The sequence below is a fragment of the Clavelina lepadiformis genome, chromosome 6, assembly GCF_947623445.1.
Source record: "Clavelina lepadiformis chromosome 6, kaClaLepa1.1, whole genome shotgun sequence".
Lineage (NCBI taxonomy): Eukaryota > Metazoa > Chordata > Ascidiacea > Aplousobranchia > Clavelinidae > Clavelina > Clavelina lepadiformis.
This window is the reverse complement of record NC_135245.1, coordinates 1,629,402-1,655,064: the sequence shown is the minus strand read 5'-3', so window position 1 is coordinate 1,655,064 and position 25,663 is coordinate 1,629,402. Positions and strand designations below refer to the sequence as shown.

The 25,663-nt window shown below is 40.6% G+C and overlaps 1 protein-coding gene across 2 annotated transcripts in view; it reads left to right on the top strand.

The window, feature by feature from the left end:
• Nucleotides 1-24,996, top strand: part of LOC143463495 (uncharacterized) — a 56,727-nt gene extending 31,731 nt beyond the window's left edge. The window contains exons 70-127 of one of the 2 annotated variants that reach the window (XM_076961973.1): nucleotides 53-174; nucleotides 655-912; nucleotides 1,126-1,362; nucleotides 1,613-2,215; nucleotides 2,329-2,439; nucleotides 2,745-2,935; nucleotides 3,255-3,494; nucleotides 3,638-3,804; nucleotides 3,929-4,047; nucleotides 4,351-4,492; nucleotides 4,663-4,873; nucleotides 5,108-5,292; nucleotides 5,545-5,747; nucleotides 6,067-6,344; nucleotides 6,619-6,753; nucleotides 7,082-7,226; nucleotides 7,528-7,664; nucleotides 7,882-8,014; nucleotides 8,249-8,401; nucleotides 8,581-8,766; nucleotides 8,908-9,201; nucleotides 9,443-9,576; nucleotides 10,115-10,370; nucleotides 10,716-10,925; nucleotides 11,147-11,341; nucleotides 11,539-11,753; nucleotides 11,865-11,984; nucleotides 12,159-12,284; nucleotides 12,539-12,688; nucleotides 13,041-13,226; nucleotides 13,417-13,545; nucleotides 13,663-13,809; nucleotides 14,079-14,168; nucleotides 14,386-14,470; nucleotides 14,769-14,950; nucleotides 15,016-15,120; nucleotides 15,308-15,484; nucleotides 15,710-15,907; nucleotides 16,254-16,407; nucleotides 16,651-16,769; nucleotides 16,956-17,114; nucleotides 17,408-17,608; nucleotides 17,823-17,907; nucleotides 17,978-18,120; nucleotides 18,306-18,659; nucleotides 18,787-18,931; nucleotides 19,172-19,332; nucleotides 19,662-19,797; nucleotides 20,042-20,262; nucleotides 20,506-20,723; nucleotides 20,999-21,161; nucleotides 21,363-21,458; nucleotides 21,783-21,905; nucleotides 22,355-22,588; nucleotides 22,776-22,976; nucleotides 23,212-23,369; nucleotides 23,850-24,016; nucleotides 24,147-24,996. In XM_076961973.1, the coding sequence (XP_076818088.1) occupies nucleotides 53-174; nucleotides 655-912; nucleotides 1,126-1,362; nucleotides 1,613-2,215; nucleotides 2,329-2,439; nucleotides 2,745-2,935; nucleotides 3,255-3,494; nucleotides 3,638-3,804; nucleotides 3,929-4,047; nucleotides 4,351-4,492; nucleotides 4,663-4,873; nucleotides 5,108-5,292; nucleotides 5,545-5,747; nucleotides 6,067-6,344; nucleotides 6,619-6,753; nucleotides 7,082-7,226; nucleotides 7,528-7,664; nucleotides 7,882-8,014; nucleotides 8,249-8,401; nucleotides 8,581-8,766; nucleotides 8,908-9,201; nucleotides 9,443-9,576; nucleotides 10,115-10,370; nucleotides 10,716-10,925; nucleotides 11,147-11,341; nucleotides 11,539-11,753; nucleotides 11,865-11,984; nucleotides 12,159-12,284; nucleotides 12,539-12,688; nucleotides 13,041-13,226; nucleotides 13,417-13,545; nucleotides 13,663-13,809; nucleotides 14,079-14,168; nucleotides 14,386-14,470; nucleotides 14,769-14,950; nucleotides 15,016-15,120; nucleotides 15,308-15,484; nucleotides 15,710-15,907; nucleotides 16,254-16,407; nucleotides 16,651-16,769; nucleotides 16,956-17,114; nucleotides 17,408-17,608; nucleotides 17,823-17,907; nucleotides 17,978-18,120; nucleotides 18,306-18,659; nucleotides 18,787-18,931; nucleotides 19,172-19,332; nucleotides 19,662-19,797; nucleotides 20,042-20,262; nucleotides 20,506-20,723; nucleotides 20,999-21,161; nucleotides 21,363-21,458; nucleotides 21,783-21,905; nucleotides 22,355-22,588; nucleotides 22,776-22,976; nucleotides 23,212-23,369; nucleotides 23,850-24,016; nucleotides 24,147-24,271 (10,318 nt within the window). In that variant the 3' untranslated portion in view covers nucleotides 24,272-24,996. The remainder of the gene's footprint in view (nucleotides 1-52; nucleotides 175-654; nucleotides 913-1,125; nucleotides 1,363-1,612; nucleotides 2,216-2,328; nucleotides 2,440-2,744; nucleotides 2,936-3,254; nucleotides 3,495-3,637; nucleotides 3,805-3,928; nucleotides 4,048-4,350; nucleotides 4,493-4,662; nucleotides 4,874-5,107; nucleotides 5,293-5,544; nucleotides 5,748-6,066; nucleotides 6,345-6,618; nucleotides 6,754-7,081; nucleotides 7,227-7,527; nucleotides 7,665-7,881; nucleotides 8,015-8,248; nucleotides 8,402-8,580; nucleotides 8,767-8,907; nucleotides 9,202-9,442; nucleotides 9,577-10,114; nucleotides 10,371-10,715; nucleotides 10,926-11,146; nucleotides 11,342-11,538; nucleotides 11,754-11,864; nucleotides 11,985-12,158; nucleotides 12,285-12,538; nucleotides 12,689-13,040; nucleotides 13,227-13,416; nucleotides 13,546-13,662; nucleotides 13,810-14,078; nucleotides 14,169-14,385; nucleotides 14,471-14,768; nucleotides 14,951-15,015; nucleotides 15,121-15,307; nucleotides 15,485-15,709; nucleotides 15,908-16,253; nucleotides 16,408-16,650; nucleotides 16,770-16,955; nucleotides 17,115-17,407; nucleotides 17,609-17,822; nucleotides 17,908-17,977; nucleotides 18,121-18,305; nucleotides 18,660-18,786; nucleotides 18,932-19,171; nucleotides 19,333-19,661; nucleotides 19,798-20,041; nucleotides 20,263-20,505; nucleotides 20,724-20,998; nucleotides 21,162-21,362; nucleotides 21,459-21,782; nucleotides 21,906-22,354; nucleotides 22,589-22,775; nucleotides 22,977-23,211; nucleotides 23,370-23,849; nucleotides 24,017-24,146) is intronic. The other variant, XM_076961974.1, reaches the window with a different exon arrangement.
• The last annotated feature ends 667 nt before the right edge of the window (nucleotides 24,997-25,663 follow it).

Genomic DNA, 25,663 nt, shown 5'->3' with positions numbered 1-25,663 from the left:
AAACATCAACTACTGTAATCTTATTCGGAATTAATTAATTTCATTCCTGTAGGTACTGTGGACGTGGCGAAACAAATCCAACCACACCTTGCTTTGCCGGAAAATACTGTCCACAAGGTCAAAGTAACCCAAATGGTGTCGGAGATTGTCCCGCTGGGTTTTACTGCGGTGAAGGTAGCAAATAATGTTGGCTATCTAGGACACAAAAGCAAAGCTAATTCAGTAGGAAATTTTCACAGAAAAGTGTCACAGAAATATCACAGACAAGGCGTTCAAATGAAACATTCTAGATTCAACAAGAAGCTTAGACCCTTATAAACACTATTCGAGAACAGTACCATGAGCATGGAATGAACCTACAAGCTTATATTTCAGATAGTAGAAGTCATCGTTCATTTCAGTTTTTGATGCACTTCATTTCAATAAAGCAGGATAGAGTAGCATCTTCATGGTTAACAAATCTTGAGTACACTTCCACTTGAATGAAATAGATTCTAGTTTTCGAGAAAAATATGGGATTAAATTTTTCCTTATTGCAGCATAGTAACCTAACATAGTAACATAGCATAGTAACATGGCATGGTTTTTACACAAAATAGGTTTATAATGCACTTCCTGTTTTAGAGTGAGACTTATTACTCCTCCTGTTTGCAGGCGAACAAACACCCATTCCGTGTCCTTCTGGGACATTGAGGAAGACTCCTGGAGCAAGTGCGCTTTCAGACTGCGAGCCTTGCCCTGGAAAGTCCTACTGTGCCGGTCCTAACGCTACCACCGAGACTGGTCCTTGCGGTGCGGGTTACTTCTGCCCTGCTGCCGCTGAGATTGGAAGCCCATTCCCGACTGGTTACGAATGCCCGGCTGGAAGTTTCTGCGCAGGGAACAACGCTAATCCTGAACCTTGTGTTGCAGGTTTGTTGTGTTGACATAACTATTGCGTAAGTTTGATTTGGCATTTAATTTTTATCAACCTTTCCTGCTTTAAAGAGCTTTGTATTGTATTTTAGCTGGTAAAATGTTCAAGAAACATGTGTCTTAATAAAACTAATAAGTGAAAGGGGATCATGTATGTGTGATTTAGGTTTTCAACCTTAAAATTAACTGTTAATTTTTTGTCTTTGCAAGGTAAATACCAGCCAGCAACAGGGCAAACAAACTGTCTTACTTGTGAAGCCGGTTTTTATTGCCAGTCTAACTCTACCAGCCCTGTCGCATGTCCGGTTACTTATTACTGCCCCGAAGGAGTTTCTGCCCCTTTGCTTTGTCCCAATGGCACCTATGGGAACCGAACTGGTCTCGAAGCTTCAGGACAATGTGCAAATTGTCCTACCGGGTCTTATTGTGTGGATGGAAAAGTTACAGGTATTAAAAAAGACTGTTAGAAAGTCGGGTGTGCGGATATGGTTACACCCTTAGGATTAACGTATAGTTAGCACAATGCTACTTAAGTGAAGTAATTACTAGTTTTTGAGGAAAAAGACCAGATTAAATTTTTGCTTATCGAGGTGTAGCTACCTACCTACTAACCTGACATGACTGCTGCAATATATGAGCGATAGTTCTATAAAGGAAAACTTATTTTTGTATTTTCTTTTGTTTGTTTTATGATCAGGTCCTTGTGCCCCCGGATATTTCTGTATTAGTGGAAGTGGGACTCCCACCCCAGATGGATCTAACAATGCAACCGGCACCCCGTGCCCCTATGGGTATTATTGCGTTGAAGGAACGACGGAACCACAACTTTGCTCCGACGGTTTGGTAATCAGCGTCGTTGGGGCGAGTTCAAAGAATAATTGTACAGACTGTCCCGCAGGGTTCATCTGCACCAATGGTAGCATTCCGGTGGAATGTAACCCTGGGTACTATTGCCCGTTTAGGGAAAACATGACACCATGTCCCACTGGGACATATTCCAATGCTGCTGGAGCAAAGGATGACTCTGCCTGTATGCCTTGTCCTCCTGGGTATTGGTGTCCTAACGTAGCCACTATAAGCCCTGAACAAAATCCATGCCCAGTTGGCCACTACTGTCCGCTAGGAACAGGCGGTACACCTACGTCTAATTCCTCGCTGGAGCCAATACCGTGTCCTGCTGGGACATATAGGGACAGTGTCCAGGGCAGCAGCCTTGCTGACTGTTATCCGTGTCCGGCAGGTTTCTATTGCCCTGATGCAACGACCGTTTGTTTCAATTGCACAGATGCTGCAGTTACAGGTTGGTATCATTCGTGGCTCAACAAAAAGAACCTTTTTAAGTAATTGTGAATACGCCGTGGCGCATATGTCTGGCACGAGCGCACACATCGTTCACGTGACGTTTGTTGACAGGGGTCGTTTGTGAAATGGGCACCTACTGCCCGGAAGGATCACCAACATATTCACTATGTGAAGCCGGTAATTACTGCCCGAATGCTGCTGTCCAAATACCATGTCCCGCAGGTACGTTTTATTTTATTTAACTAGAATGTGTCGCCCATTACTTTGTTAATTCTTGGAAATAGAATATCGTGACGGTCGAATTATTACATTCATTATTGTTGTTACGTGTTTATTAATATTATTATTCATTACTACGTGTTGTTTTATTACGCTATAATGGTTAGCGTTTTATTCTTCTGTCCCTAACAGACAATGACGAAACAATACACTTTGCTTTACTTTGCTATTTTGCATACCAGATAGCAACCACGGAAAGAAATACTTCCGTGCGGGCTTAGTGACTGATAATATGATTTTACATGCAGGGTTTTATTGTCCACAAAACTCGAGCGCACCTATTCCCTGTCCCGTCGGAAGCTACTGCCCTGCCAGTGTTTCGCAAGACACCAAATGCCCGTTGGGCTATTACGTGGCAGATGGAGCGTCTCAGACCTCGTTTGAAAACACATGCACGGCCTGTCCTGCTGGGAGTTATGGCGGGGACCCAAATAGACAGGTGCGATGGTTCATGCGTTTGATTTTCCACTAAATCAATTCATTTCCTTTTTCAGCGCATTTCAGTATCAGTTTTAAAGCTAGGTCTGGATTTTGAAGCTACAGAGCTACTAATAAGCTGCAAAGTTACTGCTTTTAAAGCTACAGTTAAGAATATTGGCAACGTTTATCTTCCGCTGTCTTGCGCTTTTAACCATCAATACAAAAGACTAGAGCCTAAGTGTTTGTGGTTATTGTAGAATACCAGGTTATTAAATATTGAATAGTCGAAGCAGTTTGTAGCTGTAAACTGCACAACCTTTACCTGTCATTACTTGCAGAATTGTCTCCCCTGCAAGGCCGGGGTGGTTTGCCTGCAAGCCGCCACCACCGATCAGCCTGAATCCCAAAACGCTACCGCCAACGCCACCAATTCGTATCCCTGCCCGCCAGGCTACTACTGTCCGGCCGAATCAGAAACACCAACGCCATGTCCAGCTGGTACTTACTACTCGGTCGAGTTTGGCGAGTCGATCAGTTCCTGTATACCGTGCGACCCCAACTATTTCAACAACTTAGAGGTAAGAGGTTTCTTTTGCTGACTATACCACTAAAACATACCGCGATGTTATACTTCACAATAAAACTTAAGCTGCTGATAGTTTACGGCACAAGTAATGATAGAATTCATCTTTTTTATCTTCATCATGTGCTTTCCGCACAGGGTCAAACATCCTGTCAGTCCTGCGGCGGTGAAGCGTCTCAGCCGTCATCCGGCCAAACTTCTTGTGTTTGCACCGGGTCCGGCCGAAGCTTTCAGCCGAGCGACCGCAAATGTCCATGCGCGACCGGTTACGAGCAAGACCAAACAAGGGGCGGCGATTGTGTCCAGTAAGTTCTCAGCTATGTTCAATTTTAACGATCAGTACCAATTGTTATTTTTGTGCACTTTAGTCGCGCTTTTTGTGTTTTTAATCGCGGCCTGGTGCGTTTAATCAATTGGAAACTATTTCAGGCGAGTGCACGCCATTTGCACGGATGGACGGATCAGGTCAGAAAATGGCGATTGCTTGAGTCCGGAACAATGGGAGGATGAATGCAGCAACGTTTGTGGTTCACTAGACAACTATCTAGGTAAACTTATTTATATTTTTTTTTTGTTGTTGTAGCATACGGTAAATGTCCTGTAAATGCTCACCGTTGAAAAGTATTGCAAAATCAGCGTCAGAAAATGAGAAGCAAAAATGCTTAAGAAAATTATGGCACATGCAGCGTTTTAATCATCATAGGCTAACATTGCGCATGCGTCAAATTTTTTGTAATATGCTGGCGTGCAACGTAATTAACAACAGACTCACCGAAACTCTACCGGCTGAAATATCATGTGTAAATGTGTAAGAAAGTTTGTCTACAGTGCAGAAATTTCCATTTCAACAGGTCTTGATCAATCGATCGGAAAATGCATGTGCGGTGTGGACGACCTGGACGCCATATGCGACCTTGAATGCAGAGTCCAGCAACAGAAAACTTTAGAATTCGTATGCCCTGACCCACTGGTCAGCGATGTTCCATATTTGAGGTATTTATACAGACTATCACAACGGTTAAGATTTTGTTGAATTTAAAGCCGTATAATAATTGATATAAATTTATTTAAGAGTACGTAGGTGTTATTCAAGTAGGATATTATAAAGGAATAATATGGTGTTTGTTTGAACACGGATATTTTAAACAGTTTCTTAATTTCAGGATCACCAATGCAGACGGGACATCCGCTCAGTTTCCGACATCTCAATTGACTAAGATCATCAACGCTAATCTATCAATCTCATCCTCACAATGTACGTCAGGTGTCGCCAACACGCAAGCGATCTCGCTGATGGAAAGTACGGTCGATGGATTTCTCGGTGTTTACCAACCTGGCCCTGAATATCTCGATGATCTTCTTAATAGTTCTGCGGTAGGTTTTTATTAAGGCTTCATTTTCATATATAACTTAATGTTTTGAAGAATTTTAAAATAATTTGCGTTGCGAGTATCTTTTATAAATCCCTGGGGTTTAGGCGTTGTCTTCGTATATTAATGTAGTCTCTCAAGAATTTGCGTCACTTGCGGAAAACAATCCCACTGATAAGATAATAAAACCATAAATAACATGTTTAACATCCACTTCAACCTACTTTTGTTCATACAGAGTGCTAGTTCAACCACCGCTAGACGGCGCCGCCGAAACGTTGATAATTTCGGGCCCTACGCAATGGAAACTGAATGGAAGCCTTCAGGACGTCGACTCATGCAGAGCGTGTCTCCACCTTCGACCCAAATTGGAATTTCTAACCCTGTCGTGTGCATCGAGCTCAATGCGTTGATGTTGTTCACGTGAGTTGGATTTTAGCGTTGCTTGCTGTGTGTTTTGAGCGTTCTTTGGTGAGAACCGCTTGTATATGTCCATTACTTTTTCACATAAAGCAAATTGTAGGCAGCATGTAAAAAAGTTTTGTGGGTTTGGATCTGAATTTAATCGCGAAACGGCGCTGAGTCGTAACTTAAATTTTACCATTTCGCTGAACGTTACGCCTTTATCACCCAATATTTTGCAATTTTGTCTCACTATTCTTTCCTTACTCTCAGCGTTGACAACACAACTTTCCCAGAGTACGACGCAACAAACCTGTACAACACGAACGAAAACTTCGACTACGGCGGATTCCGTCTGCTGTTGGACCAAGCACAGACCGGTTCCCAAAACAACCTTTTCATGTATCGCTTTGAGTCATCCGGCGTCTACGCTTTTTATCTATCGACCAATGTTTACCGGAGGTTTTACGTGCGAGGTGGGTGGATAGTTTCTATCAGAGCACAAGTAGCTTTACATGACGCTGAAATCCGCCGTTCCTTCTATGACTGTGCGTACCGATACCTTTTAACTTACATCACGTATATGTGAGGTTACTCACTTTATGTTCCTGGCTGTATTTTGGCTTTGATGATACGACCGCATAGCTACATATTGCAGGTATTCACAGTACGTAATAATAGCTCATTCTTCGCTTTTATGATTATTTGTTAGGATTTTAGTGTTTAGATGTAATGCCTATCACTAATCGCCGCGTTTTCCTGTTTGGTTAATTTCGTTACCTTTGTCTGCTTCAGTCATGGACAGCGGTGGCAGCTGCACAGAAGTCGGCCCCTTTTTCCCACAAACCTCTCGATACCTAACACAGAACGGCGTGGCTCTTCGCTCTGACATATTACTGGAGCCAGACTGGGTGATGATTGCCGTTCTACTAGCGGTGTCCATCCTGATAATTATCATCCTCATAGTGGCGCTAGTACTCTTCAGAAAGTATGGCTGGAGCAAGGCCCTGTACCTTAATCCTTACTACAGGATGCTGGCTCAGAAGTTTTCTTTTGATGATTACTCCTCAAAGGTGATCGCTCGTTGCTGCTTTTATATATCACGGTCATGGTTGATATTATTTGAATTATCAGAACTTTTAACCCACGTTTCAAAAGTAAATTTCACTCATTTTGTACACTTTATTGCAACGGTGCTTTTTTTCTCTACTGTACATTTCTATAAGAAATTTGCGTGTCCATGAAATTAGTCATATTGGACTAATAGAGTACAGAAGTTGACGTTTAATCATGGAGCATTACTGGATCTATTTAACTATTATTAAAACACTCAATGCCACTCTGTAGGGTTCCTCTGTGCACTCCGTGAAGAAATTCAATCGCAATTTCGAAGCAGTTGCGGCCACAAGTGACGTACCGGCCGTTGCCGTGGAAACCGACTCAGTGTTGGCGAAAGACGAGTTTTGGGATTATGAGAAACAGGTTTCAAAATTCGGAAACTTATACATCGGTGCATGTAGAAACTGCAGTGAATGGGATTGTGCGTCTACTGTATTATCGGTTTGAAGACGTTGCAAGTTTTCGCCGCTGTTGACGTTTGCAAGATTTTTTGGGAAATCCCCTATAGCTAAACCCATTCATAAACTCTCCAGATAGTCTAGATTCTAGGACGCTCTTCATGTGCGCGTGACTTTTTTAAGTGGGGTTTTTCTGCCTCCTAATTTCTGTACTTTCGTCATTATATCATTTGTGTTATAGAAGCTAAACAATTTAGGTGATTTTAATCAAACGCTTTCGCTCTTTTGTTCAGGTCGACCTAGAAGCTTTCAGCAGTCAAGAGTTTTATAACATTTTAAAGAAACAGTCTCATGACGTCACATCCACAATTGGTGTCCAGAAGGATGAAGTAAAATCACTATACCAGAAGATTGCTCAACAATCCCAATCTTTGAAAGGTTGGTGTTTTGCGAGATTTATTTAACCAGTTTGATGTTATCTGGGGGGGTTATGTCGTGAAAAAGTGTAGTTGGATGGTTGATACCTCTGTAAAGACCCTAGTTGGTATAATTTTAAGCCTAAAATCTAATAATATGAGATTTATAAATTAGTTTAGATTCCTAAATTATAATATTATTGTAATTTAGGAATTCTAGCTAATTTTAATTAAAACAAAGCAATGCAACAAACGTAATCAAAAGTTAATAGCATATAAATCGTTTACTTTTATTTTCCTAAAATTTAATCCCCAATCTCCAGATCTCTGGGCTGCAAAGCTTAACTTAAAAGGAAGATCGTCACTCGCCACTCAAGAGGAACTCGCTGAGTACGAAAGGAAAAAAGAAGAACTCGACATTGAACTTGAAAGAAGGAAAGAACTTGGAGAAAAATTCACGGTCTGTTTTTTTTGACTTGCTGCAAGTTACTTGACATTAATTTGCTGTAAAAGTATATTTTAACATGTCGGATACGTAGTTCATTTAAGTGCGTTTTATAATGCTTCAAATTTCTGCGTTATTCAGTTATTTTTAAGAAGATTGAGTTCGTTATTCTAAACCTAGTTTATGCTTAACAATAGGCTAAATTAATTTTATGGTACTGTGTTTGTTTTAGGCTGTGCTCCAGCACCAACGTACTATTATTGGAGAAGATGAATTTGCTCGACAGCACCACCATGTGTCATACACAGCTTCATTTAAGGCTGCGAAGAGACTATTGGATAAAGCGATCAACTCTCTGAAAGACGGTAAGTGAAGACTTGCTTTGGTAGGAAGTTCTGGGCTTATAGTTTGAAACTTGCATAACTGCAAGTTTCATAAAACAGATAAAACAGAGACTTTATATCTTTCCTTTAATCTTCTATTATTCAAAATCCATAAGCAGTACTTCAATTAACCAACAGTAGCTTATAAAGCACAACTCGTACATAGAGGTTCGGTGCCACACGGTCCACCGCATTCAATATTTCAAACTCGCACAGGTTTGATGAGTGTTGAGGAGGTCCAGGCTGAAATAACCGGGCGTGTCGGTGCTCTTCTTAACAAGATGTCCTCCGCTGTAACCTTCGAATCACAAAGGCTCGGATGCTGGTCTGTGATTGGCGAAGGCACTGGAGCGTATATGGTCTTGCCAGGTACTGACGTCATGATGATGTCATGACCAATAACGATGTCATCGCCTTAGTTTTCCAACACTATTAGCAGCTATTTTTGTTTATTTTGACTAAAAAAAAATAACCCTGTCATTACACCTATTAACCAATGACCTTACAGTTCATCGTACATAAGTCTTGACGCAATTATTACGTCATAGGAAGCAAAGAACCGCTGCTTAAAGATCACGTTTTCACCAATGACGGCTCTTTGAAGATGGTAGATTTGTGCCGGCTTGATTCTGCGACTGGATTGGTCCATCCCAAACCCGGCAGTGAAATACTACTGGCTAGTGGTCACGTGATGTCAATTCAGGCAGATGAATACTTTGTCAATCCTCACACAGGTTGCGCATGCGCAGTAACATTACATTAGGCCTTAAATTCAACTGAAAAAGCTCAGAAGTCAATTCCACTCGACCACAGTTAGCTCTGTGTGGTGGAAGCATTTTACCAATTCGCTGACCATCGCTTCATTTGCTTTGAAGGCCGAGTTCTACCAATGCAAGGAAATCTCTGCTATGACCCCATCGCTTCTACCATCGTCCACACAGCCGACGCTGGCGTAGGGAATTCCCCTAAATCAGAAGAACCTCTGATACCTTTCCTGCCGTACCCTGTTGATCTTAGGACTGGATCTCCGATGAAAGTTGATCTCCCGCTGCTGGAAAGAAGGGGGGACTTGCGTTACGGCGCACCCATGTTTGACCTCATCACAGGACTTACTGTACCCATTTGTGCTGTGACTATTCACCCTGAGACTGGGGCTGTGCACCCACTTGGTAAGAAGTGATCCGGTTTTATCGGATATATTCACCAATGTTTTGTACCGATTTGATTTAATTGGTTTGATTAAGAGTTTATTTCGAAATATTTCCTGCTTGCAAATTAATGCTGAAACGTTGGATAAAATTATCGTTGGACGTTTGACACATTGCTCATGACTGGAAGTTTTTTCATCACCAGCTTTTGTTATTAACGCATGGTTTAGTTCTGTCAATAATTTTGCAAGTTTATTGTTAGGTGGTTCCTACCAGAACCCAATCACAGGCCTACCTACTCCAATAGAAGTCGGGTCATTTATGTTAGAAGCCCAGTCTGACAGGCCTGTGCCCATAGTGTCTGTCGCGATTGATCAAAACGGAAAAGTTGTTCCAGTGAGTAGAAATTATTTTGCTTGTTATGAAAAAGAAAAAGACATAGCCAAAAACGACACAGCTATATAGATATCGGATGTAGTTGGCAAACACCGGAAAACGAGTTTTACAGTGACATTAAAGCAAGAAATACTGTTGGAATATTTGTTGATATATTTGAACACTGTAAAATCGTTGAAGATTTGGATGTCTTCCACCAATACATGTTATCACTTTACTTCGGTTTTGTTTCTTTCTTGGTCTTTGGATGGAGTCCTGCTGATATAAATTTTAATGTCAAATGCGGGTTGCCCGTTTCCACCTGACATAATTCTAACTTAAACTAAAATAGGAATTTTATGCCCGGGTTTTAGATTTTTGCAATAAGTTCCTGTTCCATTTCTTGGTAATTTAACTTATTGGTCAACTATGCTATGCTGTGCTAACTATGTTATGCTAATTACATTGCGCTTACTATGTTAATTGCTAACTATGCTTTGAAGTTTTGGATATGAAGTCGCTACATCATGTGGGATAGTGAATCTCTGTTTTTCTTCAGGTTGGAGGAACTATGTCTCCTCCAAATGCTCTCAACTCCCGGATGCAGGTTCCCATTGTTCTTGGTGACTCCTGTGTTGAGCCTCTGAGTGGGAAAGAAGTCCGAGTAAGCTCCTGTCGCATCCTTGTTGATCCCAGGAGTGAGGATAAGATTCTTCCTTGCGCTGGAGGATATCAGTCTTTCCTGGATGCGAGCGTCCTCTCCAGCGAGGAGAAAATCCTCGAAGCAATGAAAGAGCTCCGTGATGCAATATCTGGTGAGATGCTAATCGCTTTTTCGTCTCTTTTGCATCAGATATTTCTCACAAACATAATAATTTAGATGTTAATAGTTAATACCTATGTGTAATAATATTTCTATGTCAGGTAATATTGGCATTAAATTATTCTATTAACGACGAATACTTTACCCAGCAAAACAACGGTAGAAAACCGGCAAAGCTTTGTAGCAATTAAATGCTCTATTTAACTCATTATGCTTGATATTGAATCAAGATGATTGCATCTATGCGACGCTGATTCTCTGATTCAAAAATATGTCGGCTATTGGGCTACTTCTACTTCTAAATGTTCATTCATTCATTGCCACATTTTCCGTGAAGGGCCCGAAGCAATGTCGCAAGGTGTATCGTTCAGCGCTCGCCACGAACTGTCCAAACTTGACACGGCAATAAAAGAAATGACTGCCGCTAGACGGCGTTGCAGGTCGCAGTTGCTGAGAACTTCACAGGACCTTCTACGTCGTGAGGAGCGAGCTGCAATCCTTGCTGCAAACGGTGGCTCTGCTGGGATGATGGAATTTGCTGCCACAGGTAACACATATGAGCTTGACGTATAATTGTGATGCTGGCAAGGTTCTTTCTATATTAAGTCAATAGACACAAATAACTTTAAATACTAAATCGATCTCCATGAAGCTGGTTCACGGTACGCGATTGCATTTTGCAAACGTTTGTATTTACGTGTGTACCAGTAGATTTATTACTAAACGTTTTTTGGTTTTTGTATGTTAACCCCGCAATCTACCCTTCAGGCCAGTTACTCCCTATCTTGGTTGGAACTACGATGCAAGACCCATCCGGATCCGACTTGGAAGTTCCCATTCTTGGAATAGACAAGGAGAAGTTTTCCACGGACGTCAGGCCGCTAGCTGGCAGCATGGAGGATCCAGATGGGCGTGGCTTGGTTCCGATTATGATTGGCATAAACGGCATTGACACGTCATCAGGTGCGTGTGATGGCGTTGGATTTTAACTATTTCATAAGTCCGTCCTATATCATATGTAGGTTTTGTGCACTTTCTTGTAATAGATGCTTTCATCGGCTGTTTGATCCGTTTTCTCAACGAATCTTTGCAAACTTTAAATTATGTTGCGTTTGTTTGATTTTATACTCAGACCGTTGAAACATTTTTTCTTTTGTAAGGCAAAGCGGGCAAAGTGGTTGGTGCCCGGGTAAACAAGGACACCAACACGGTGGTACCCGTGGTTCAGTCTTCCCACCATCATCTCAGACAGAGGAAGCCACCAATGGGCGCGGTCGCCATGTTGGAAGACGAGATCGCGGCAAGAAAGGGAGTTTGGCGACGCCAGAGGCAGCGGGAAGCCGATGTCGAGAAACGAGCACTCGATCTACAACAGGTTGCTCTTTTTCACTTTGATAGCATTTACCATTCTAATTTCTTATGTTGTTTGGTGTAAGTTTGTTTTTTACATCCGGTTTCAGTTGCGAACTTATTAACTTCTTTCTAGGATGTCATCAAGAACATTGAAACACTGACTGTGGAGCAGGGTGAGGAAAGTCTTGACGCAATCGCTGACGTCACAACACAACTTTCGAACACACTGAACCGTGAAACTGAACGCAAAGAGGTCGGTCACGTGACTGGAGATAGAATGCTTAAAATATGCAAACTACGATGTTAATAGCTAACTTTTTGCTGCTGTAAATATCACTGCTTTTAAAGGCACTTGTCTGCTTAAGCTTTAGCTCTAAGATATTCTTTGCCTTGATATAACACGGAAAATCTTTTACCTATCTCACAGGTCGCCAATGTAGAGCTGAGTCCGGTGCTTCCCCCTGACGTACTTTCTATTCTGATTGACAACGATTCAGAAGAAAAACTTCAAGAAGATAAGACACACAGCAGTTACACCAAGCTAGTCGACTCGGTCAGTGTCAAAATAACTGCACTTTGTCTTTCCGGGTTTATTTAACTTATACATTAAGTTACTTATTGCGTTTAAATTGTACTAACAGCTTTACAATCCTACTAATTTTTATGAATGACGTATAATTAGTTATGAATTAATTTTCTTTGAATAAAGAAAGTCTCAGCTGTATAAGTGAGCCCATTCTTTCCACTGCTTCATGGCGATCTGCCTTTTTACCCTTGACATTGACAGGGTCACGGTGTGTTTTCCAGGTTCGAAACTTCCTACGCAAACTAGAACTTGAGGAAACGCGACGTGACGAACGTCTTCGTGACGTCGTCGACAGCAGTGACGCGGTTGCTACAAAAACAGCGAAAGAATCGATCTTACAACGCTATCAACAAGTTCGAAAGAAGATTCAGGTTTGCTTCGGAAGTTTTTTGTAACAAACGAAATTGTTGTTCTAAAAGTTTTAAGCTAAGCACTTGTCATATATTCCATCTCCTTCTAGACAATTGTTTGTTTTCATTTATATATATATGTATGATAAGGTCGTTACTACAGTAGTTGTAATAATTGGAATTATTTCCCACTTATTTTCATTATTCTTTGTTTGTTTAACTTATACACTTTATAAGTTATAACTCCAACTATTCATCCGAAATTATGTGTAGTCTTTCGTTGTAATTAGCAGTACAGTGAGGAAGCAGTGACAGTGTACTTCTCCCACAAGACAGCTATCTGGGCGTAAAAATACTTGCTGTTTCTTCTCAGGGTGAACTTCTCAGCCATTTAGACGCAAAGGTCGAAGCGATCGACCTCGATCTCTCTGCGCTCGAGTTCAACAGAGACTTATCCGAGCTACTCACACTCGAAGCTAGACAGGTTCTGAGAGGTTCCGCATTGGTGGCTGGAGATTACGAAACTGTCGTCACTGGTATTTACGGAGATGACGTACAGGTGACGTAATAGACTTCTTGAATTGGTAGATATGAGCTCTGTGCTGCAATTCTTGTAAAATTGGTGTTTTTAGCTTAGGTGCTTACAGCAAGTCTAAGAGCATTTTTTAATTGTAAATTTTGTTACGTCTGTTGAAGATAATGTTTTAATAATAAAACGTCGCAATCACGTGATAAATTGTTTGATGCAGGAATCGGGACAGAACGAATTAATTCCTCTGCTCAAACAACTACTGGCACTCCTTGAGAGTGGCATGCAATTCCAACTTACACCCGATATGATGTCAATACTACGTCAGCCGCAGACTGCTCAACAGCAAGTACGTCATGAAGTTGTTCAATTTCATTACATCGCGAACCAAATTTTGAACTTATTTTAATAACCTTATTATTAACTTTTTTCTTTGTTAAAATCGGTCTTTATTACGTCATAATAGGCTCAAGCGTTGCAAATGATGCAGGCGGCGATGTTGCAGCAACAACAGCAGATGATGAAAAGAAGACAAGATGGCGACGGTGCCCATGGCGCCAGTGCCACCGGCATGGCTTCACGTGATGGCGTTGAAGACCCGCGTCTTCATGCGGTAAGTTGTTGCGCTTTTGGTAAAAGCGACACTTGCTTTGCGATTAGATTTCCGTGACAGCTTATATTTTCAATCATCATTATGAATCGTACCATTACCAGCAGCATCACGTTTTTCTGGTTTTAAGTGTTATTTAGATGTTTATAATTTGTGTTGTGCACCTTTGCATTTTGCGACAAGATTTTCGCCGCAATCAACTGGTAATTTTTTGTTTTGCGTTTGGCAATTTTTTCTTGCTTGTCACACTGCTAACTGCTATGACGTCATAGGCGTCTACACGCAGCATTCACACTGAAGGCGTGGTCTCAGAATCGCTTCAGCAAACTGGCACCACAAGGCCGCGCCGCGTTAAAATTAAGGTAACTAACTGCTGTCATGTTTGCCACACAGTGTTGTTTTTGCCATTCACTCGATTGCAGCAAATTCACTTCAACTGATTCATGAAACCGCGCTGGAAAGCTTTTGCTGTACCGTAGAAGAAGACTAATATTAAAATTTCATCATCAAATCTCCTGAAAATGGTCCATTTGGGTCATTCTCTGCTTCAATAGATGATGCAACGGCATTTTTTTGCAGGAGTCGAACGTGAGAGTGAAATCAGAAAGTGCTGTGACCTTTGCCGATGGCGCTTCATCAAGTGATTCTGGCAGTGATGCGGGAGGTACATTGCTGTGATAAATTGTTTTCATATTTTCTGTTACTAAATTTAAATTCCTTATTTCCAAGCGTTGTGTTGAAATGATACAGAATACAAAATAAAATGATACAACATAAAATGTATGATAGTAACTAGTTCAAAATGCTTCATTAGTTTCTTTTAACAGTTCTCGGTTTATTTAGTTTACATGTTCTTCATATGTTAATAAACTCGGTTAGCTTACGTTATAAAAAGATGTTAAATATGTTCAAAAGTAAACTGAGCAAAATTACAAAATGTTTTTTTTCTGGTGCACAAACAGCTACCCCTGCCACCAAGGCAGCCCTGATCAGACGTCTTAGTAGCAAGAAGCTTCTAGAAGCGGCAGTTGACATGGAAACCGAATCGTCATCTACCATGCATGACATGATGGAACGCCACGCCATGGAACTGGCGCAACTTGAAAACGAATTGAGAAGCGAAGAAATCGCGAAGATTAACGAGGTTAGGATTCAAATCCCACCGAAGCATTTTTCTGTTCGTTTTTCAACCTCCTGCTTTTGTTGCAGATTATATCGAACATAGAAAAGAGGAAAGAAGGCGAAATAAACCGGCTGAAGAGTGAATTAAAAGAACGACTGAAACTGTGCAAGACTGATGAAGAGAAAGAACAGGTGAGATTATAAAGGCAGCAATGCGCTTCAACTGCAAGACAGCTGTCAACTGCTTTTTATGCAAAACAGAAGGACAATACACCGGTTAAGCAACTTATACTTGCGTGGTTACAGCTTCAATACCATTTGTTTTTCTTTGTTTGTTTTTATTTTCTTTGAAGTTTTGCAAACTAAATTCCTTCATCAGGTGATGATGGAGTATGCGGCAAAGATGCAACAAGTCACCGAAAATCTGGAAAAGGAAAAGCAGACGCGCTTGACTGATCTTCGGAAGAACCTTGCCAAGGAGAGACAGCGACGAAAGAGAGATCTCTACCGGAAGCATGTACAAGAAGCACAACAAGCTGGACTTGATCCGGAAAAGGTAATCTGGACAATTTGATGTCTATGTATTATTTGAATGCTCTCATTTTTTTACGGAACTATTTCATCTGTAAATTAAATGTAAATTGAAATTTCCTTCTTGTACAAAACGATTTTCTAGGAACATTAGTGCTTTGAAATTTCATTTGAATATATTTTAGTATAAAACATGTATTTCTTTCATCTCATACGTTTTATTGTGTACACATTATCTTATCTTGTGTAGGTGGTTGGCGATATATCGGAGGAGAGTGAAGACGAGGTGAACAAGGATCTTCTGCTCCTAGCAATGCAGCAGGAGAAGCTCATCGCCGAACTCCGACTGGCTTACGCAGAGGAAGAGGAAGAAGACACGGATGAGAGAAGAGCGAAGAGAAATGAGGAGATGGAAGCCAGAATGAAAGCAATCAATGCAGGAAGACCGGTCAGTTTAAAGTGGCGTCCTAAACTCACGCTCAACTTTTTCCTTAAATACTTTGCAATGATTGAAATTTGCTAAAATATTTTACACAACTTAAATACTTCGGTTGAAATACGGAGAAAATATTTCAAAATTGAACCAATAAACGCAGAATGATTACGCTGTAAACCAATTTTTATTTCGTTATTGTAACAATGTATTGCATATTACTTGTCATGCAATTTGTGCTGGTACCGTGTTCAAAAGCTAGCAACTCTTGTTGGCGATCCTGTGATGTTGAATTTAACAAAGTCATACGTGTAGTTAGTATCCATTAATGTCGTTATGAGGACTATTGATTCCTTTTCAGGCTTGCTTGATTCCGGAGGACCAGGTTGAGGAATTGATCACGGAATCGGCTGCTGACAGCGACAGATTGGATGGCATCCGAGCGAACATGAAAGATCGAATCAAGCAGAGGAGAGGACAAAGGAAGAGCAGGAGGAACTCTATTCTCTCTGAAGGTAGAGATTTTAACTACTTGGTGATTTAGTCTTAGGTTTGGTGTTGTTTTAGTTAATTGCTTTAATTTTAACAATTAATTAATTGATTAATTTTAACAATTGCCTATTTAAAGCTGGCATTAGTTAAACCAAGAGGTATATCATCATACATTATCAAAACCAGCCCCTACAAATGACCGTGAAAGCTCAAATATTTTTAAACTTATCGTTCTGTGGGTGTGAAGTGTTCACTTTACTTTGTAGCGAAAGGAGCTGCAAAGCTGTCGCAAGCTGAGGCTCAACTGGTTGAAACCAGTTTGGAGCAGAGCGAGAAAGCAACTGAAGACCATCTCCAAGCACTTATACTTTCAACTCTGGAAGAGGTAGATGCGTAGATGAAATTGTTTTGGACTTCATTTTTTACTTCAGTACCATGCCTGGTTCAATAGAGATGTCATAGAAAAATCAGCAACTTTCGCTGGAGACTTATTTTACTTTGCTCTTGGCTGCTGAATACCATTGGGAAATATTTCAATCAAAGCATTTCACTTTTTTGTATCATTGTTTAGGCTGAATTTGAACTTGGGGAAGCTCGACAAACCGAAGCTCTGCAGAAATTGATGATGGAGAATAACGTGGATGAGGAGGAAAAAGACAGAATCTTCAAGGACTTCCAAAAGTCATCTGATGAGCTACAGAACGCCATGGATACGCAGAAGAGCAGCCAGGTGAATTAACGGACTTTCAAAACCACCAAGGCATTATTCTCAGCACGAATTTGTAACTAAACGTCTACACCTGCATACAAAGCTAATTAGCTCTGCCGTTGTTATCTAATCGTATCACGAAGTAAAACACACCCAGTCAGGTTAAGTTAAATGTGCGTTAGGTTTTAAAATGAATGGCTTGGACTGTACTCAAATCAATGTCAAATACTTTGCTAAAACGTTTTCAATTCAGCTTATTAATGCCTGTATTGAATCTGAAGTTTAGCTTGTGTTATTGTGTTTTCCGTTTGCAGAGAGACAAGCTCCGATCTCGCCTGGAAGCTAGAAGGAAACTTCTGGAAGAAAGGTCAAAGGAGACAGCTGTGGCCAATCAGATGAAGAAAACTGCCCTCAAGACTCACGTGACTTCCACAGCTGCTGCAAGAGTACTGGAGCGTATCGAGGAGGCAGAAATGAAAGAAAGTGCGAAAACTGAGCATCTTCTGGAAGCCCAGGTTGATCATTTTTAACTTATCTTGGATTGGCTGTCTTTTGCCGGTCTATTTCTTTCTTTATTTTTGTCTTTTCTTTTGTTGTGCGCCGTTTTTGTTTACGTTGTTTTGTTTTATTTTGCCCTTGATATTTGACGTTAATAATTTGCCATATTGCAATCTCCCATGATAGATAATTTGAAAAGAGTTTATTGCAAATTAATTCTGCATCTTGTAGATCGATCATCTGGCGGAACTGGAAGATAAACACATCAAAGAACAACGTCGCCTGCAACAGGAGCTAAACACTGAGGAAGCAGAACGTAAGCAGACGGTGTTGGTTAAATCACAATTCGTGTTATGACATTATTATTTCGTAATAATCATTTATAGAAGCGAAAGAGATCTCGTCACGGATGGAAGAGCAAGCACAACTTCAACTTGCGGCAGCTGCCAGCAGAGCGCAGAGTGAGGCGCAAGAGAAACAACTGAGTGAGAAACAGACGAAGAAATTGCTCAAAGAATATCAGAAACAGGTAAATATTTTTGTAAATTCTACCAACTGTTTTGCCGATTTCGAGGAATAAAATATTTTGTGGTTTTTTAAAACTTTATAACCATCAAAATAAATGTACAAAAAAGCAAAGAAATTTTCCAACAAAAAAGAAAATAAAAGTTCCAACACTTTTGGAGTTTTCTTGACAAAAAAAACTTTCTCCAGGCTGATGCACTGAACAGCTCCCTGGTGAGTGAGAAGAAGCGACAGATGGAGGCGATGAAGCAGAAGATGAGGACGCGAAAAGAAAATCGCGAGAAGAACCTCAAAGAGAAACAGGAGGCAGAGTCGGAGAAAGAGCTGATGGCGTTGAAAGCGAAACGAGACTTGGAGCTCTCGGAGCAATCGCGTTCCGCTGAAAAAGCCGCTGTCGCTTCCGCTGCGGCGGGTGGAAAGATTGAATCTGTGGAGCAGTTTGTTCGAAATGTTTTGCTCCCGAGACATCTTAAAGAAATCGCGAGTCTCTCTGAACGGCTGCAGCGAGAGGTGGAAGCTGCTAAGAAAGAAGCAAGTGCAAAGGTAAAGTACTTTGTGACGCAACAATGGACATTGATAAATGGAACAGCTCAACAGTGATTAAACATAATTAATTTTGAATGTTGTTTGTGCTTTTACTCATGATTAAGTTTTCAAACTTTTTTCTTAGGTTTTTGACAAACGAGATCAGCTACGTCATAAACTGACGAATCAGCACGAGGAAGAAGTGAAGGAAATGTTGCTGAATCATGCTGGTGAACCAGCCAATAAAATCATGAAAATCAAAAAGAAAATGCAGGCTAAGCATGACAAAGGTGATTTTTTTCTCATTTTTATTGGGCAATTTTTTACTTTCTTAAAACTCGACCCGGCAATTGTTAACTTTCATATCGTAACAATTACAGTTATTACAACGCGCAAGTAGTAGATTAAGCTAATTGCTTAAATAGCAAATAATAATGGACAGTATTAGTAGTAATAACGATAATAAAATTTTAAACGGTATTGCCGCCTTGCAATTGAAACTGGTTCAAAGCAAATTAATTTTGTGTCAGAAATGGAGAGCTTTGACGAGGAGACTGAGAAAGTGATCCGCTCCGCTGAACAAGCTGCAACATCTTCTCTTGCCATCGCGCATGCTGAGGAGAAGCTGAAGTTGAGGGAAAGTCATCTTAAGGAGCTTGCAAACACAATGAGGAGTCTTGATCCGGAAGAGGTAAGGTTCTTGTAAAAAACAAGGATCTCGTTTTTGGGATGAGTTGTGTATTTTGCCTTGTATTCTCTTCTATGTGTATTGATGTCATATTGACGTTCATGATGACGTCATGTCATGTTGATTTTGATGGTTTTTTTGTGGAAAATGAAAAACTGATTGTTCCAAGACAAAGTATGTATCAGATACTCATGACATAAAAATAACACTAGCAAGAAGGAATGGTGACTTATTTGTAAAGGATGAGAATCTGGATGCTTTATCAATATATTTAGTTCTTTACGCCAGAATCTTCTGGATTATTATGTTCACATTTTATTCTTCTTTGTTAGGCTTTGATCCACAAATTCAGTGAGGAAGCGGCACAGGCGGCGGAGGAGGCACGGATCTTCCGAGAGCAACGGAAGAAGGAAGTTGACGAAAAGATCATGAAGCTAAAAGAGGAACGCAGGAAGAAAGAAAAGAAAGGTTAGGAGTTAGGAGGAGTTAAGTAGGAACCAGTGCAAAAAAATCTGAGAAAACTCAGAAATCTTAACGTAAAATGCGCTGACTACAATAACTCTTTGTATTTGATTTATTCCAGCAATATTTGTTCATTTTAATGTTGAAAACTGCAAATTGCAGTGATCGTTAAACAACGTACTTTCCAAAATAATCACTGGAATTAAAGGTTCTTGTTCGCGAACAAAGGAAAAAATATAACCTCTTGCAGCCAAGCGTCACATCGCCGAACAAGTAGAAGCAATGGAGCGTGAAATGACTGAAACGTCCTTACGTTTGCGCAATGAAGCGGAACAGAACTTGGTGCATGACGAGCAACTGAAGCGTGAAGCGGCAAGACGGCGTGAACAAGAAATCGTAGCATCGGATCAAACAGACGAAGAAAAAGAAAAACTGCTTAAAGCTCACAGGGCAGAAATGGCCAGGATGGAGGTATGTTTAAGAGATTTCCGCGTCATATGAATTTTATGAATACTATGATTAAACTTATATATTTAATCATAACGAAATACAAATACTATAACTGATAACAATAAAAAAAACTAAATTAACTATATGCTGAGCAATTTAACGTGCGGTCACAAACTCTGCCTTTTTCAATTCACTGCAAATGATTTGCAAATATTTACAAGCTTTGCCTTTGCTGCTCCCAGCCAATACTTTCGTTATTTCTAGGCGAACCTTGCAAGCGAGAAGCAGCGCGCAAGAGAGCGATTAAACGAGCGTCTCGAAGCGAGGAGAAGGAAGAAGAAGGATGCAAAGATCCTGGAACTTCAAAGCGAAGCCAAGGATAAAATGGACCGGGAGGAGGCGGAAAAGATGCGGAAACTTACGGAGCAAGGAGTCAGGGACATGCAGCAGACGGAAAAGATCCTTTCCAAACCGGACGTCAGGTATAGCGTGCTGATACTCGACAAAATTTAAGAGATCAGAAATCAAATTAACAAATCAACAGTCTGTACAAAATGTTGTAAAGCTTTTCCAAAACCAACAAAGAGAATTTATTAATAATTTTCATGATACAATATCCGCGATAGAATTTCAATATATACAAAGTTATGTAAGTTACGTGTATAGTTAATCTTAATAACTTAGTTAAAGTGGATGCTTATGACCGAAATCGAAGCGATTGAGATCCAGTGATAAAAGCTAGGCATTTTCACTTCAGTTCACATGTTACTGCTGTTGATGAAACCGACGCTGCTTCCACCGTCTCTGAAACGTCTCCAACGTCTCTGCACAGCGCGGATATCGTCACCGGGATCCCGCTTATGGCTGGACCTGTCCCTACTGAATGGAGCGATATGTTGCAAAATTCTAAGTTCTTCAAGGTCGGAACAGAGATTTGTATTGGACGCGAAATTAAGAACTCAGTTTTTTCAAGAATTCAGAAATTTCAGTTAACTAAAAAATTCACGAGGCAGACGCCTTTAAAAAGTCCGCAGTTATATTATGGCCTGGCGCTGAGTTGACTTTACTGTATAAAATCCAACAAAGTACTTCCTGAAATTGATCTTTGTTCTATTCATCAGGACCTGCTGCTGGTCGAAGAAAGGTTGAAATCCTACATGATCAACTCGAAACAAGGCATCAGAGGAGCAACGTCAACGCCGTTCATCGACATTCACGTTCGTTCTTTTGGCAGTTTTCTAGATTTTTCTTTGCGCCAAATCGGAACTTGCACAACGGCTGGTTCTGTGACCGTGACTCAAGCGGTGAGGAATCATCGCTTGAGCCACGGTCGTCAAAGATTATCCTCAGCTCGAGGATAAAGACTAAATTATGATACCATGCCATATGCTTTGTGGCTGAAATGTGCCAGACACCGTGGTTCAAGGTTTAATATCCTCAGATAAATCGGTGTATTTTAAAGTGGGGAAAGCAAGTTACGTTTTAGCTCCCGGTTGGCATTTTCGTGCAAATTTGATTTTTGTTACGTTTTCTTCCTGCAGGACGCGCAATGGCTGTTGGATGGCAATTTGGTTCCCACGAACCTCCACAAGCTCACACCGAGTCAGTTTGTTATCTACAGGTTCGGCGTCTTCGTCTCTAGAATGCTACAACAGGTTCTTGAGGTAAGAACGCTTGCGACGTCGTAGTTGGCGGCGCCGTTTATACGTAACAACGTGTTTTTTTTATTTGGTATGGTCGTTGCTGATATGCAGGTGTGAGGTAACGTTCTTCTTCCGTCTCATATTTGAAAACTCTTCAAATGTGTCCGCAGTGCGGCAGTGACACAACCTCATAAGTTGTATTAAAACGATTAAACAATTATCATGAAACCACATAGTGCGTTACAACATTACCATTACAGAACGCACAGTGCGTTTTTCATGATAAGCGCACGTTTGCGGTGCTGTAAATACGTAATAATATCTACGGATCTCCGTTGTGTGTTTTACCGCGATGAAAAGCTTTATATGTGTGGGTTAGTAAATTGTTGTAGAAGTCCATTAATTGCTATAATTCCACAAAAATATTTCCAGCTACGTCTGTATTTTACTAAAAGTATTCAATTTTTAAGACGGGAGAAGTCACTGTTCTTCTGGCGGACAATCTTCCAGCGAACAATTACGACAAGAACGCATTCCGCAATTCTTTCTTCTATCAAAGGGCGCGCCGCCTTTTGTTCATTCGTGCGGAACGAGTGACGTCAGTGGGCGACCTGGTGATGGTCGTGATTCACTGCATGGCACATATCGCTGCTGGACAGATGGAAGACGACACTGATCCATATTTCCTTCGGGCATTCTATAAGGTCGTATAACTTTGCAGATGTATTTATTGTATTTCTCTGAGCAAATCTTTCGATAGATTCATATTCAGCATATTTCATTTTAAGGTACCTTGCATTCTTTGCGCATTTTTTGGTACAACTGGTAATTAAGTTTTTCGTTAACACTAAATTTTCCAAATGCCTCAATTGACGAGTTCTGTGTCTCCAGGCACTTAAAATTACCTGCGAGGATTTATTCTTTGCGCGCGCTCGTGTGGCCAACTCGAATACTGCTAGCCAGTCACCAGGTGGCGCACTTGATGTAGCTCCATTGGAAACTGCAAACGGAGCAAAAGCCAAACTGAGCGTATTGGACGACTTGGTTGACGTCAATGTTTTTACACCAGCTTCGTTTTTCTTCTCACAAGACGTAAGCTCTTTGCATCGTTTTCGAATTATCCTGAACAATTACGAATTATTACCGCCTACATTTCTTAGAATGAGCGCAATAGCGTCGTCGATTGCTGAAAAGAAATTTTCCTACACTTCGTACTGTTTTACGAATTCTGGTCTAAGCCATTGTTATATCGTACAATCATTTTTGTTATAGCGAGATAAAGTGCTTATAATCTGCATTCGCCACAACATTTGGTTGATATTTACAGAACATGCAAGACAGGTTAAGCGCATACGGTCGCTTCGGTGATCGCAGTGTGTTGCGCCATCTCGTGGGAGGTAAAGTTCCTTTGAAGATGACCACGGAAGATCAGTTTATGGTTGCCAGGCTACGGGAACTGAGAAGAGCGGATGGTGCAATTGACAAGTAGGTTCTTTTCGCTGCTCTCAAACAAAATTGAATAAATTAAAGTGGAGATACGTCAATAGGTTAGATTAAGAGGAGATTCAATAAAAACAAAGGTCCATGGTAAAATGTGTGTGTAAGCTGCTGTAGTATAGTAACGTCACTGATACCAGTTTCGGATAACTCTGACGTGACATCATGAGTTTCCTTGGCTTCAAATTAACGAGATTTCATCCAGATAACATCCAAACCATCGATTAGTAATTGTTTTGAAACGATGATGTTGTGAATATGACCTTAAGTCGCTCTAAGCACAGCTTGAACCATGAACAGTTTGGTCTATAAATAATTTTAATTGTACATGTTTGGTTAGAGCCGGTCAGTCAACTTTTGCTTTAATTACTAGAGTTTGATTTCGACTTGGCCCGAAGTCGTATTATTCGTTTATTGCTTGAAGTCCAGTTTTCCAAAATAAATTCTTGTCATATTCCGCACTCGTAGCTTTCCGTCACCCCATACCACAATGGTTCGTCCAATCAACAACGTCCACGGCATCATACGTAATCAGGTTGCCAGATTGCAGGAACGCATGGACGCAGTGAACCGTGACATTATGACTTGTATCAAAACTCAGGATGACGTAGCAGAATCGTTATCTCGTGCGAGAGGTATGTGTCATCAATTCAGTTGCGTTGACGTGAGATGTTATAACATGTTCATGTTTTGACTTAATATCAAATTTTACTATTTTAATATCATCTTGTCTCTATTGTGACATCATATTTTTCCTATTTTCAGATGATTCCGAAAGTGCAAAGTCACGTACCCAGTTAGAGATGATGAGTCAGCGAAGACAACACCTGGAAGATCTAATGAATCACATTGGCAACGAAATTAAGAAAAAAATGAAACTGTTGCCGTAACTTGAAACATGCCACCTATAAAGCGGCAGTAAACTGTAGTGACAGACATCTTGGTCGTACTTGAACATGACATCCTAACTTTAATGTAGTATGTAGGCCTAGATAAATTGTGTTAACTGTCGTATCACCAAGATTCCTAGCTATGACGCTGTTAGTAGGTGCCCATGACGAAAATTCTTGGTATATCTTGTAAATAGAAACTTTACCATAACAGTAGTAGAGATGTCGAAGCGAATGTTTATAAGTTATACAGTTTTTTATATCACAATAGCCATTATGTGTTCACCTCATAGTTAAATTGATCGATGCTGTTGCCCCATCAACTATGACTTGTTCAATAACACTTTTGTATTCTTGCAGGCAGTCCATGTTCTGACGTAATTTTTAACAACGGTGTAATTTTTTGTGCAATTTCTTATTGTTGTGACGATTGGTGCCCTTTCAATTTTATTTTTGTGTCTTGTTTAGTTCAAAACCTGTTCGTACAGAAACTATTTTCATGAAGGATTTATGTGGGTGCTGTTTCAGAAGTGTCCTTTTTGGTTGTGCTTTTTCACCTTCGTTAACATGTCGACTGTGCCCCGCCGTTATCTATCACTGTTTGCCTTCGTTTTCGTACAGCAGTTTTTGCATAGCACTGTTGCATTACGCACTCATTTGCACTTGTTTTGTAGTCACTGCGCCACTGTAGATCATTAAGAATAAAATCATGTCACCACAATTTACTTACAGCTCCATTCCGTCCTGCTTATAGCTCTTGTTGTCAGGTGTATTGACAGAACGTTTCGCCCGGGCTGCACTCAAGAATATAATCCTATTCAAGTTTTTTCATTTTATTATTTGTATTTAAAAGAAAAATATTTTTTAAAAGCATTGATTCGAGAAACAAGCAATGACAAAGGGTCAAGCTGGAAACGGCGTCGTGTCAAATTTTTTCCGGGCATTGTGACGTAGAGGTTTAGCATGACCCAACGTAACTTTTCCGCTCAGAAACCTCGGCGATTGCCCTCGAGTTCGGAAAAAACTTAGGTTACAAACTTCACTTACACACAATTGAAGACAATACATACAAACTCATCGGGTATGTAACGTTTTAGATCAAAAACAATTGCGATAAGTCATGACAAACCTCTACGTCACAATGCCCGGATAAAATTTGGCACGACGACGTCATTTGTTCACCCTATTCAAATTGAATTAAGAAATGGTGATGCACTTAATTGTTTGTGCGCTAAATGTTTTAACAACTGCGCCTTTTGATCACGTGATCTGGTTTTGCGGAAGACTTATTGTCAGCTGGTACAAGTGCAGTAGTTGACTTGTTGTACGCTGGCAGCAGACCTCATACGACGAGTCTTGAAACATAGGCTTGGGTCGGACGTGTGTTTTGCT